We start from the raw sequence: 10,977 nt of genomic DNA on the forward strand, positions 1-10,977 counted from the left end.
CTAAAATATGTAATTCCTTTAAGTGAAACCTCCATTTATTCTATTTATTTGTATTTATTTATATTTTACTTAAGAATTTTTTTATGTGGGGCTGGAGAAATGGCTCAGTGGTTAAGAACACTTGCTTTGAGCTGGGAAGTTGTGGTGAAAACCTTTAATCCCAGCACTTGGGAGGCAGAAGCAGGCAGATCTCTGTGATTTTGAGGCCAGCCTGGTCTACAAAGCTACACAGAGAAACCCTGTCTCGAAGAACCAGAGAGAGAGAGAGAGAGAGCACATTAACTGCTCTTCCAGAGGTCCTGAGTTCAACTCCCAGCAACCACATGGTGGCTCACAACCATCTATAGTGAAATCTGGTGCTCTCTGCTGGCATAAAGTCATACATGCAGACAGAACACTGTACAAAATAAATCTTTTTTTTTAAAAGATTTTATTTATTTATTATGTCTGCACACCAGAAGAGGGCACTAGATCTCATTACGGATGGCTGTGAGCCACCATTGGTTGCTGGGAACTGAACTCAGGACCTCTGGAAGAGCAGTCGGTGCTCTTAACCTCTGAGCCATCTCTCCAGCCCAATAAGTCTTTTTTTTTTTTTAAAGATATTTTATGTGTGTGAGTATATTGTTAGCATGTATGTGTGCATAACATATTGCGCCTGGTACCTCAGGTGGCATTGTACCCCTGAAAAATGGAGTTATAGGGGCTGGAGATATGGCTCAGGCGTTAAGAACACTGACTGTTCTTCCAGAGGTTCTGAGTTCAATTCCCAGCAACCACATGGTGGCTCACAACCATCTGTAATGTGATCTGGTGTCCTCCTCTGGCACGCACTGCATACATGATAAATAAATAAATCTTTAAAAAAAAAAGAAAAAAGAAAAATGGAGTTATAGACTGTTGTGACCCCCCATGTGGATATTGGGAATTGAACCCAGGTCTTCTGGAAGAGCAGGGAATGCCCTTAACCACTGGGTCATTTCTCCAGCCTTGTGTGTGCGTGCGGAAGTGTGTGTGTTTGTGTGTGAATTTTTTATGGGGTGGTGCACACAACCCCATGTGTATGTATGTGCAGGTGCATGTAGAGGCCAAGTTTTTGTTTTTGTTTTTTGTTTTTGTTTTTTCAAGACAGGGGTTTCTCTGTATTGCTTTGGAGTCTGTCCTAGAACTTGCTCTGTAGACCAGGTTGGCTTCAAACTCAGAGATCCACCTGCCTCTGCCTCCCCAGTGCTGGGGTTAAAGGTGTCTGCAACCATGTGCAGTAAACACATGATTTTTAAATGAAAATAAGAAAAGAAAAAAAAAGCTCCTGTGAACCTTCCTTCCATAGGAGTATAGCAGGAAATAAATGCAGGATAGACAAAAACTCATCTCACTAATTTCTTGAATAGTAATTCTTGCAGTGATTCACAATGAGGGAGACACACAAGACAAAAATAAACAAAGATGGGCTACAGAGAAAGCTCATTGGCTAAGAGTGTGTGGTATGTTTCCCGAGTGAGTCTCCAGCACCCATGTATAAAGTCTCATGACCACACGTAATTCCAGCTCCAAGGGGTCCAATGGCCTTTTCTGGCAGCCTGGCCTTCGAGGGTGCCTGCATACCTCGATTTTCTGTTGCTGTTGGAGGCCTGTGTTTAAGCAGTGAACATATTTAGCACTAAAACGGTTTCGTTTCTGTTGAATGCCTATCTCATACTACAGAATATTGAAGATTTCAGATGTATGTCTATAAACATGATGTTGGTAAAAGTCAAATATAGGAGCCATGTCTATGGTTCAAAAGTGACAGCATGTTGGTTTACACAGCATTTTGGTTTAACATGTGAGTGTACATTTTCTTTTTTGTTTTTTTTGAGACAGGGTTTCTCTGTGTAGCTTTGGAGTCTATCCTGGCACTCGCTCTGGAGACCAGGCTGGCCTCAAACTCAGAGATCTGCCTGCCTCTGCCTCCAGAGTACTGGGATTAAAGGTGTGTGCCACCAACACCTGGCCAGTCTCTCATGTTGTGGTGACCCCAACCACAGTGTTATTTTGTTGCTACTTCATAACTGTAAATTTTGCCACTGTTAAGCATCATAATGTAAATATCTGATGTGCAGGGTTTCTGATCTGTGACCCCCAAAGGGTTCTCAACCCATAGTTTGAGAATAGCTAGTTACCCTAGATGTTCAAGCCTCTCCTATAGGCGGCATAGTAAAGTCCAGAGTGGAAATGCTTGCCTTCAATCCTAGCACTCAGGAGGCAGAAACACATGATCTCTGTGAGTTCGAGGCCAGCCTGGTGTACATAATGAGTTCTAGGACAGCCAGGACTACATAAAGAAACCCTTTCTCAAAAAAAAAATTAAATTGAAATAAAATGTCGCAGCATTTTCAGAGAACCTACCGGGAGTCACCACTTGATGACATTAGGCCTTTTAGGTGTGAACACCTGTATTGTCTAGATAGCCGTAGCCTGATGACATAGTCCTTAGATTGGGATTGATTCCATCCTTGCATTCACTATCTGTGGATACAGAACACCAGTTGCATAGCATCGAGGTATTGTGGGACTCTGTCTGAGAAGTTTGGAAACAGCTGCGAAACTCTGGCTAGAGTGAGAAAGCGGAGGATGCTTAGGCGAGGGTGAGAACACGGGTTCCCCGTGCAGGATTCGGTAGGGCTTGGGAAGGGAAGGTCTTTAGACTGCTCTAGGAGGGAGATGAGTATCTTGGAGCGTTGTGAGCAGAGGGCCTTGACCCGACTGAAGTACCCTGAGATGCTGCCTGGTGGCCTCGAACGAGCAAGAAAGTGGGAGGTTGAGGTGAGTGCGCTCATCACACTGGAGAAGTGTGGTGGGAGTGAGAAGTGTGTGTGTGTGCAGGGGAGGGGGGTTCTGGAGAGACCCCGCTGCAAACCAGACTCGCTGTGGAACGAGATTAAGTGGGAGATGGCAGAGAAAGGGTCGAAGCTGCTTCGATAGTTGGAGCTTCAGTCTCTGGCAGAATGGAACTGGCCTTGGCTGGAGGATAGCAGAAAGGATGGATGGGTGGGGATAAGCCGCCTGGAGGATGGAGTCCGGGCGCGGCAGCCACGCAGTCCCGGGATCGGCCGCCAGATGGCGAGCGCGCCGCGGGAAAGACCAAGGCCGCAGCTTCTCACGCTCCAGCGGCCTGGCCTTGCCCTTCCTCACCTGGGTGTGAGATGGACTCCTCTGAGGTGCTAGAGCTGGACCTCCCAGGTGTCTCGAGGGTCCCAAAGCCTGGAGCGCAGTCTCATATCTTTTGTGTACTTCCCACCATTCTGTTCCCAGGATCTCAGGTCTCTGCAACAAAGTGTCACCTTCTCTGGGGGTCTTCCCTGACTGCCCTGGGATCAGAAACCCATACCCTGACTCCTCTAAAGCTCATTCCATTCATTTTATTTTCTCTTTGAAACATCATCACTCTTTAGCCCAGGCTGTCCTTAAACTTCTCATCTCCCTGCCTCAGCCTCTTACTGTGCTGGAATGACTGCCTTGGGAGTTGTGGCCAGTATCTGTAATCTCTGCACCCAGGAGAATGAGGTCGAGCAAGCACAAGCACAAGATATGGCCAGTCTGGGCAGAAGGAAATCATGTCTCTACCCTCCCACCCAGTAACACAACAGTAGTGGTCATATGAATTCATTACTGCTTGGGCACAGGTGTGTTACAGGGCTACCTGATTGTCATTCATAGGCTTCCCTTCTCAGAGCAGGAAGGAAAAAGCAGCATGGGTTCATGAGACTAACGTGTATCAACACTTGTTTTCAGGTCCTTGTGAGTCCTCAGTACAACCTCTGAGGTAGAGACTGTTAGAGGCATCGTACTGCTGAAGAGGAAGCTGAAGCCCAAAGTGGTTATCTTGCATCAGGGTGCACAGCCAAGAAACTGCAGGACAGCGCATGAAACCCTAAAGTCCCACTGAAGGGAGCAATGTCACTGAGTGGATAAATGAGGGTCTCAGGATTAGAAAGACTCCTGAGCCTCTGCCCCCTAGACCTGCCTTCCTTGATTCTCATGGTCCCCATCGAGCAGAGTCAGCCCCCACTGGGACTCCCAGCAGGCTGGGAGGAGCTGTGGGATTGGCCAGGTCAGCTTGCCTTCCTTCCCTGCTGTGCTCCCAGAACCACCCCTGGGCTGCCCAGGAGGGGATAGTGGTGAAAAGCAGGTCTCTGAGGACCCAGACTGACACTCTAGACAGCAGGGTCCATTTCAGAGGACCCTGAGCCCACTCTAAGACAGACGGACAACTGCACAGCTAAGTGATGCTCCGTGGCCAGTTAACCACGCTGCTGGGTCTGCTCAGTGGGGCGTGGCTACCCACAGCCTCAGGGAGGCCTGGGCCCCCATCTACCCCTGCTCAGGCCTGGGCCCCTGCCAATCAGAGCTGGACTCTGGATCCTCTGGTACCAGCCTTTGCCCTGGGTAGCTGGAAGGCCTTCCTGGGCCTGCAAGACAAACAGCAGGGTGCGGTTGGACCACAGGGAGGGCAGAGAGTGGCTGCTGGTGTGTCTTTGCCCTTGCTCCCCCAAGAAGTACTCCAGGAGACTTGTAAGATTGTGGCCTTTGTTCAGGTGAGTCGGTAGTGGTGGTGTCCATAGTGTCAGTGATGTCTTTGGTGGGGATGGGCACACACTGCTTTGTACAGAGCACAGGTTATGTGGCCTAGGGCAGATTTGCAATCAAATCTCAAGTCCTGAATCTTCTATTTAAATGCCTATGAGCTTGAGGTTCCTTGTCATCTCTCTATTTTCTTTCCCCCTCTCCATTTTTTTTTTTTTTTTTTTTGGTCTCTATGTAGGTAAATGACCTTAAGGTCCCACTTCTGACTTCACCTCCTGTGTGTTGACATACAGGCATGTACAACCACATCTGGTTTAAGGAACCCAGGACTTCATGCATGTGAGGAAGGTAGTATCAGCTGAGCCACATCTCCAGCTGCTGAACCTATTTGCCCAATTAGCATCCAGGAAGAGATGTTGACAAATACATATCCCCTGCTCCCCTCCAAACCATTATGGCTCTCACCTTTTTCTGAACGGAAGTTCAGGTTCTCAGAGCCCACAAGGTTCTACATTCTTTGACCTCCCTGATTTGATTTTGGGTAATGTCACTCTCCTCACTTCATTCCAGACACATGACACACTGTGTGTGTGTGTGTGTGTGTGTGTGTGTGTGTGTGTGTGTGTGTGTGTGTATGTGTTTAAACGGGGTTTTGCTATGCATGGAAGACTGCCCTCTAGCTCAGCAATCCTTCTGAGTCACCACACCCATCTTGGAGCAGAGGTTTTGTTGTTTTAGCCCTGGTCTTAGGGAGCTTGGGGCTGGCTTTGAACTTCCTGCCTCTGCCCCCTGAATGTTGGGATTACAGTTGTGCACCACAGCCCAGATTGTGTGGTGTTGGAGGTGGAACCCAGGACCCCAAGGATGCTAGGCAAGTACTCTACCTATTGAGACACACCCCCATTCAGGTTATCTGAGTTTGTTCTTTCCAATATTCCTGTCCCCAAGCCCTACAACAGGGCCAGGCACACAGTGGACGTTGTTGAATGAATGAATGGAGTGAATGAAGCATATGCCTCTCTGGGCTGTGGGGCCACTGAACAAGAAACTATCTCATATCTGCATTCAGTTGGTATTCCAGAAGGCTTTGGGAATTTTTATTCTGTGCTGAGTTCAAATTCTGATTCATTGTTGGTGTCTGTAGCTTGCCTTCTCTAATCTTTCCTAACTCCCATGTATCAGAGGAAACAATCCTGGGTTCCTGCAGAGTGCTTCTAGCCATGATCATAAGGGAACCACTTCCCAAACCTCCTGGATTGGTATTTGCCTATCAAGTCTTAGAATTCAGGAGACCCAGATTGATCTGTCTCCTTTCAAGATAGGTCTCACCAAATAGTCCAAGCTGGCCTGGAACTTGTGGTCCCATGCTTCTGTGTACTGGGGTTACACATGCCACATGCCCACTCCACAGTCTGCATCTGCTGCCGACCAGCCGATGGCTGCACCTAACAAAACTCAGCTTTGAGTCCAGGGCTGCACCTGCCCCACAGGGCACGAGATTGGGTTGGCAGCCTTCCCTGCAGCTGTGTGGTCTCAGGCAGCCCAAGCCTCAGTTTCCTCATTTGGAAATAGGGATGTAGTAACATTGGCCCCAGCATCACAGGGAAGACAGAACATCAAGTCTGGGTTTAGCAGGGGACAGCATAGCGGTTAGGGATTGTCTCTTTTTTTCTCTAGTGCTAGGAGTGAAACCGAGGGCCTTGGATATGTATAATGGAACACTCAGGAGGCGGAGGCAAAAGGATAAGGAGTTCAAGGTCAACCTTTGCTAAATAGTGAGTTTGAGGTCAGCCTGGGCTTACGTGAGACCTGTCTCAATAACAATCAATTTTTTAAAAGGCTTTAAGTAGCTGCTTCTTTTTTGTTTTAAAATTTTCTTTACAATGCTGAACATGCTTGGGAAGCAGAAGCAGGTGGTTCTCTGGGAATTCCAGGCCAGCCTGGTCTACACAGCAAGTTCTAGATAGCTGGGGTTATACATAATAAGACCCTGTCTCAAAAAATGTAATTACACTTCCTTGTGGGTACATGTGAGGACAACTTATGGGAACTGGTTCCCTTCATTGTGTTGGTCACAGGAATTGAATTCAGGTTATCAGATTTAGCAGAAGAGCCTTTGCTCACTGAGCTATCTTGCTGACCCCTATGTAGTGTGGTGTGTGTGTGTTTAGACAGTATTTCAGAGGGCGGGCAGAGGAACGGTTCACAGGTAAAAGCACTTGTCAGCAACCCTGACTATCTAAGTTTGAGTCCTAGGATCCACAGAGTGGAAGGAAAGAGGTGCTCTCCACTTCCACATGGGCACCATGGCACATGAACCTCACCCCTCCAACCCAGACAACATACACTTAATTTTAAACAATAAAAACAGAGGTTCACACTACAGCCCAGGCCAACATGGACCTGTGTAGTCAAGGTTGGTCTTGAACTCATGGTGATCCTCCCTCAGTTTTCCAAGTGCTGGGGTTACAGGTGTGAGTCACCATACCCAGCTTGACTTAAAAATATTTTAATGTGTATGCTTTGCCTACAGTTAATATTTATAACAGGTATGTCCCTAATGCTTGTAAAAGCCTGACAACGGTGTCAGACCCCCCTAGAAATGGAGTTATGGGTGATTGTGAGCTACAGCCACAGTGTGGGAACAGAGCAGCCAGTGCACTAAACTGACGAGTCCTCTCTAGCTGTCCCCTTTGACTTTTCACTTTTCTGTGGTGCTAGAAATGGAACCTGAGCCTTGTGCATGTTAGGCAAGTGCTCTACTCCTGAACTACACCCCCTCAATCTTGAGACCCCCAAATGGCTGTGATGTATATGGTTGCATCACCAGGCCCAGCTTTCCAGTTTTAATTTGGAGGAGTTTTTTAGGGAGTGTGTGTGAAGATGCACATTGTATAAAGGACAGAGGTTCAGTGTCCTCAACTGCTCTGTTCCTTTAATTTTTTTAAAAAAAATTTTGGGTATTTTGCTTGCACGTATATCTGTGTGCTACATGCATGATTGGGGCCCAGAAGAGATAGTTGGATCCCTGGAGAAGTGGTGAGTTACCATGTGGGTGCTGGGAATTGAACCCAGGTCTATCTAGAAGAGTAGAAGGGTCTATCCCCAGCCGCCTCTCCAGCTCCCCTCTCCAGCTCCCTCATGCCTTGTCTGATCCAGCAGTTCATCAGTTCAGCTAGGCTGGGCTGGCTAGTAAGCTCCAGGTCTGTCTTCACTTCCCTGTGCTGACGTTAGACATGAGTCCCGCTTTACATGAGTACTGGGGATATGAACCCGGGGCTTCATGCTTGCACCCCATCATTTTACTAACTCTCCACAGCCCTGGATTTGGAAGATTTTATCTAAGAAAGATGATTAGAAAGGTTGAATAACTTGCTGCAGGCCACACAACCAGAAGGAGGAATCAGAATTGAAACCCAGGCCACCTGCTTCTTTCCATCAGGGGTAGAAGTGGGTGGTAACTACTCTCATCCTCTGGCCCTAGACTACCCAGTGCTGACTGTCCCGTCTCTGCTTCTGCTTGCAGGTGCTTTCCAGGCCAGGCTGCACAACCGCCAGGGTCCTTAATCATCTCTGTTTCGGTCACTGTTCCTCCTTCTACATCCCCAGTTCGGATCCCACCCCAGAAGTCCTCTGCAACAGCTGTATGCCCGCTCAAAAGCGCCGGACTTCGGTGGTGCTGTGGTGTGGAACTGGCCACACAGCCTCCCCTCGGCGAGTGAGGATGTCCGTCACCCTGGTGCAGAAGTGTCAGTGCCGTCCGAAGCTGTGAGCTGATCAGGAGGACTGCACAGCACAGCACATGGGAAGAAGCAGGAGATGCGGCAGAAAGACGTGACTTGAATGATGTGCATCAGGTCAAGAGAGCAGGGTTAGAAGGACAGATGGACAGGTCCACAAGATCCTCATCTTGATCCTGGAACACGAGTCGTGGTCTGCCAGTCATGGGTTTAGACCACTAATAGTCATAGCATGTGGGCTGGGTTGTTAAGTCAGCGGGAAAGGACTTACCTACCATGCGTGAAGCCCTGCGTTCCATTCTTAACGCGGGGATGTGTGGCGGGAAAAGGTGACGACTGGCTGTAGTGTGTGATTCACAGGGCCCTGCAAGGGAAGGGATACTCCTTCCACAGGCGCTAACTCACAGCATCCTCAAAGATCAGCCCTCAGTGGTTCCACAGGGTAGGATTTCACCACAGGTCGTTTTGCAGATGAGGAAACTGAAGCCATTGAGGCATTATCACCTGGGGTGGGGAGTGGGGAGTGGGGGATGGAGGGGCGTCGAGACACAGACCTTGCGCACGCGCAGCACAGCTCCCCATTGAGCCCCCTCCCCCAGCCTGGGTTTCCGCTGTTGACCACGAGGTGGCACTGCATCTCTCTGTCCGAGCCAGACACTTCTGCTAGGAAGGATGACAGCAGCACCCAAACCCAGACACTCAGCAAAGATGACCCCGTTCTAGGGACACCAGAAAAACAGCAGCAGCAGCAGCAACAACAACAAAAAACCATGGCAGGCAAGCGGGAAGCAGCTGCTGGGAAACTTGGCCCCAACCAAAGGCGACCCCGAGTGTGCGCAGCTGCTTCTCTCATTGACAGTGGCTGGGGTTTCCCTTATTGCCCCATCCGAGTCCCCGCAGCAGCCCCACGCCCAGCCTGGCATTCCACGGGAATCATAAAGGTTGGCCAAGTCCAGCTGTGCGTGCGACTCTCTTACTAGGGTTTCCTGGGTAGGGGGCTCCCTTCTCAGCTAGGGGGCAGGGTGTGCAGCAGCCAGGCGGCCTAGCTTTGGGCGGCTGGAACCAGGGCTCTGGCAGATGGGCCCGTTTGGCAGAGACTCAGAGACATGTGGAAGCATCGCCTCCAAATGCCCCCAACCCCCAGTGCAGTGTGGAGGGAGCTGGTCAAGCGCCCCCCCCTTCCTGCCTCAGGAAGGAAGGCACCAGGTGAGAGGAACAGGAGGGCCCCCTACAAGGAAACAGATGGGACAGCACTGCATGGGAGCTGCGACCCCTGACCTCACAGGCCTGAACAGAGGGGTGGGAACCTGACTGGCTGCCAGCTCCCAAGAGCATCCCAGAGGGAGGGTCATGGAGCCCTGGGGGGTGGGGTGCCCTCCTGCCTGTCCCTAGAGCTTGGTGGCAAGCCTCATGCAGTGACTGAGCTGGCAGCTCAGCCCTGGCACCCCTTTTCTGGCGGGCACAAGATGCCTGCATCCCTCCACCTCAGCTGTGCCCACCTCCTGCCAGCTTGGAGAGCCAGCTGGGAACCTTGATGCCAGGGGGGCCCAGAGTCACTGCGCCCTCCCAGGCAGTGCCAGTCGGCCTCCGCTGCTGCCCCCCAGGCCCAATAATGGGTGGGTAATGAGTGCTGGGGGAGCGGGGGGGGAGGGGCAGGGAGGCAGGTGCCACAGGCTCTGGCACCGGGGGCTGCTAATCAGGTTTGCCAACGCCATCTGTCATCGTGCGAGCATCTGGGGCTCAAGGTGACCCTGTCACCCTCAGTTACAATTATGAGTTTGGCATCTGTATTAAAGCCCGCCAGCCAGCCAGGCAGGGGAGGGCTGGGGTGGGTAAGGGGGTGCATGGTGAGCCCCATCCCTGGGGTCTGGTTCCCAGGGGTTGTGTAGCTGCCAAGGCATGAAGCTTCTCTGCACTGTGTGTGTTCTCACACAATGAGTATACACGCACCCGTCCTAGCCTCCTTAGCTAGTCTCCCCTACTGTGTCTGGGCACAAGACTGGATAGTCTTGGGGTTTGCTTTTGAGTGGTGACTGTGTGTCTCAGAGTATGGTAGGCTGGGAGGAGAGGAATGGATATGACACAATGGGTGTCCAGGTAAGCATGAATGTGGGTATGCTAAAGAGGACCGGTGGGGGGTACTTAATTTGCCTTTGGATGGTGGTGTGTGTTAGGGTGTGATGGAGTGTGTGTGATTGTGGGTGTGCGTCAGACAACATGGAGTACTGTAGCTCTTACAGTCATAGACTGTGTGTGGTGGGATGGGAATCTCTCCTCTCTCTCTCTCTCTCTCTCTCTCTCTCTCTCTCTCTCTCTCTCTCGTGTGTGTGTGTGTGTGTGTGTGTGTGTGTGTGTGTGTGTGTGTGTGTGTGTAGCAGCAGCAGCTGGCAGGGGCTGTGGACATTCACCCCAGATTCTCTGCTGCCCCCTCAGTCTCTTCCTGCTCTCCACAGCCCAGCTCTGATCCACAGAGTTCTGACAAAGACCCAGGACATTGCAGGCCTGTTTTTGGTTTCTCTGTTCTTGGAACTGTACTCTCAGTTCAAGATTTCAGTTCTGAACAATGGAATCTAGATTTTTTTCCCCTGAGACAGGATTTCTCTGTGTAACTGCCCTGGCTGTCCTGGAACTCAGTAGACCAGGCTGGCCTCAAACTCACAGAGATCTGCCT

General features: G+C 50.3%; 1 protein-coding gene and 1 long non-coding RNA gene across 2 annotated transcripts; one reads left to right on the top strand and one right to left on the bottom strand.

Annotated features, from left to right (window-relative positions):
- Positions 1 to 2,070: 2,070 nt before the first annotated feature.
- Dand5 (DAN domain BMP antagonist family member 5) lies at positions 2,071 to 9,261 on the top strand. Its single transcript, XM_027406240.2, has 3 exons — positions 2,071 to 2,805; positions 3,775 to 4,577; positions 8,093 to 9,261. Exons 2-3 carry the CDS (start codon positions 4,269 to 4,271, stop codon positions 8,336 to 8,338), a joined length of 555 nt encoding a protein of 184 aa, XP_027262041.1. The 5' UTR covers positions 2,071 to 2,805; positions 3,775 to 4,268; the 3' UTR covers positions 8,339 to 9,261.
- LOC118238586 lies at positions 7,475 to 8,873 on the bottom strand. Its single transcript, XR_004769243.1, has 2 exons — positions 8,578 to 8,873; positions 7,475 to 8,501 (listed from the first exon to the last, which is right to left on the bottom strand). It is a non-coding gene; the product is annotated as an uncharacterized LOC118238586 (long non-coding RNA).
- Positions 9,262 to 10,977: the final 1,716 nt, after the last annotated feature.

This window comes from Cricetulus griseus, chromosome 3, assembly GCF_003668045.3.
Source record: "Cricetulus griseus strain 17A/GY chromosome 3, alternate assembly CriGri-PICRH-1.0, whole genome shotgun sequence".
Taxonomy (NCBI): domain Eukaryota; kingdom Metazoa; phylum Chordata; class Mammalia; order Rodentia; family Cricetidae; genus Cricetulus; species Cricetulus griseus.

Excerpts from the sequence above, each read along its gene's own strand:
- Dand5 (XM_027406240.2), top strand. The coding sequence starts at position 4,269 with ATGCTCCGTGGCCAGTTAACCACGCTGCTGGGTCTGCTCAGTGGGGCG. Across the intron at positions 4,578-8,092 it reads AGATTGTGGCCTTTGTTCAG|GTGCTTTCCAGGCCAGGCTG; the intron begins GTGAGTCGGTAG and ends TTCTGCTTGCAG.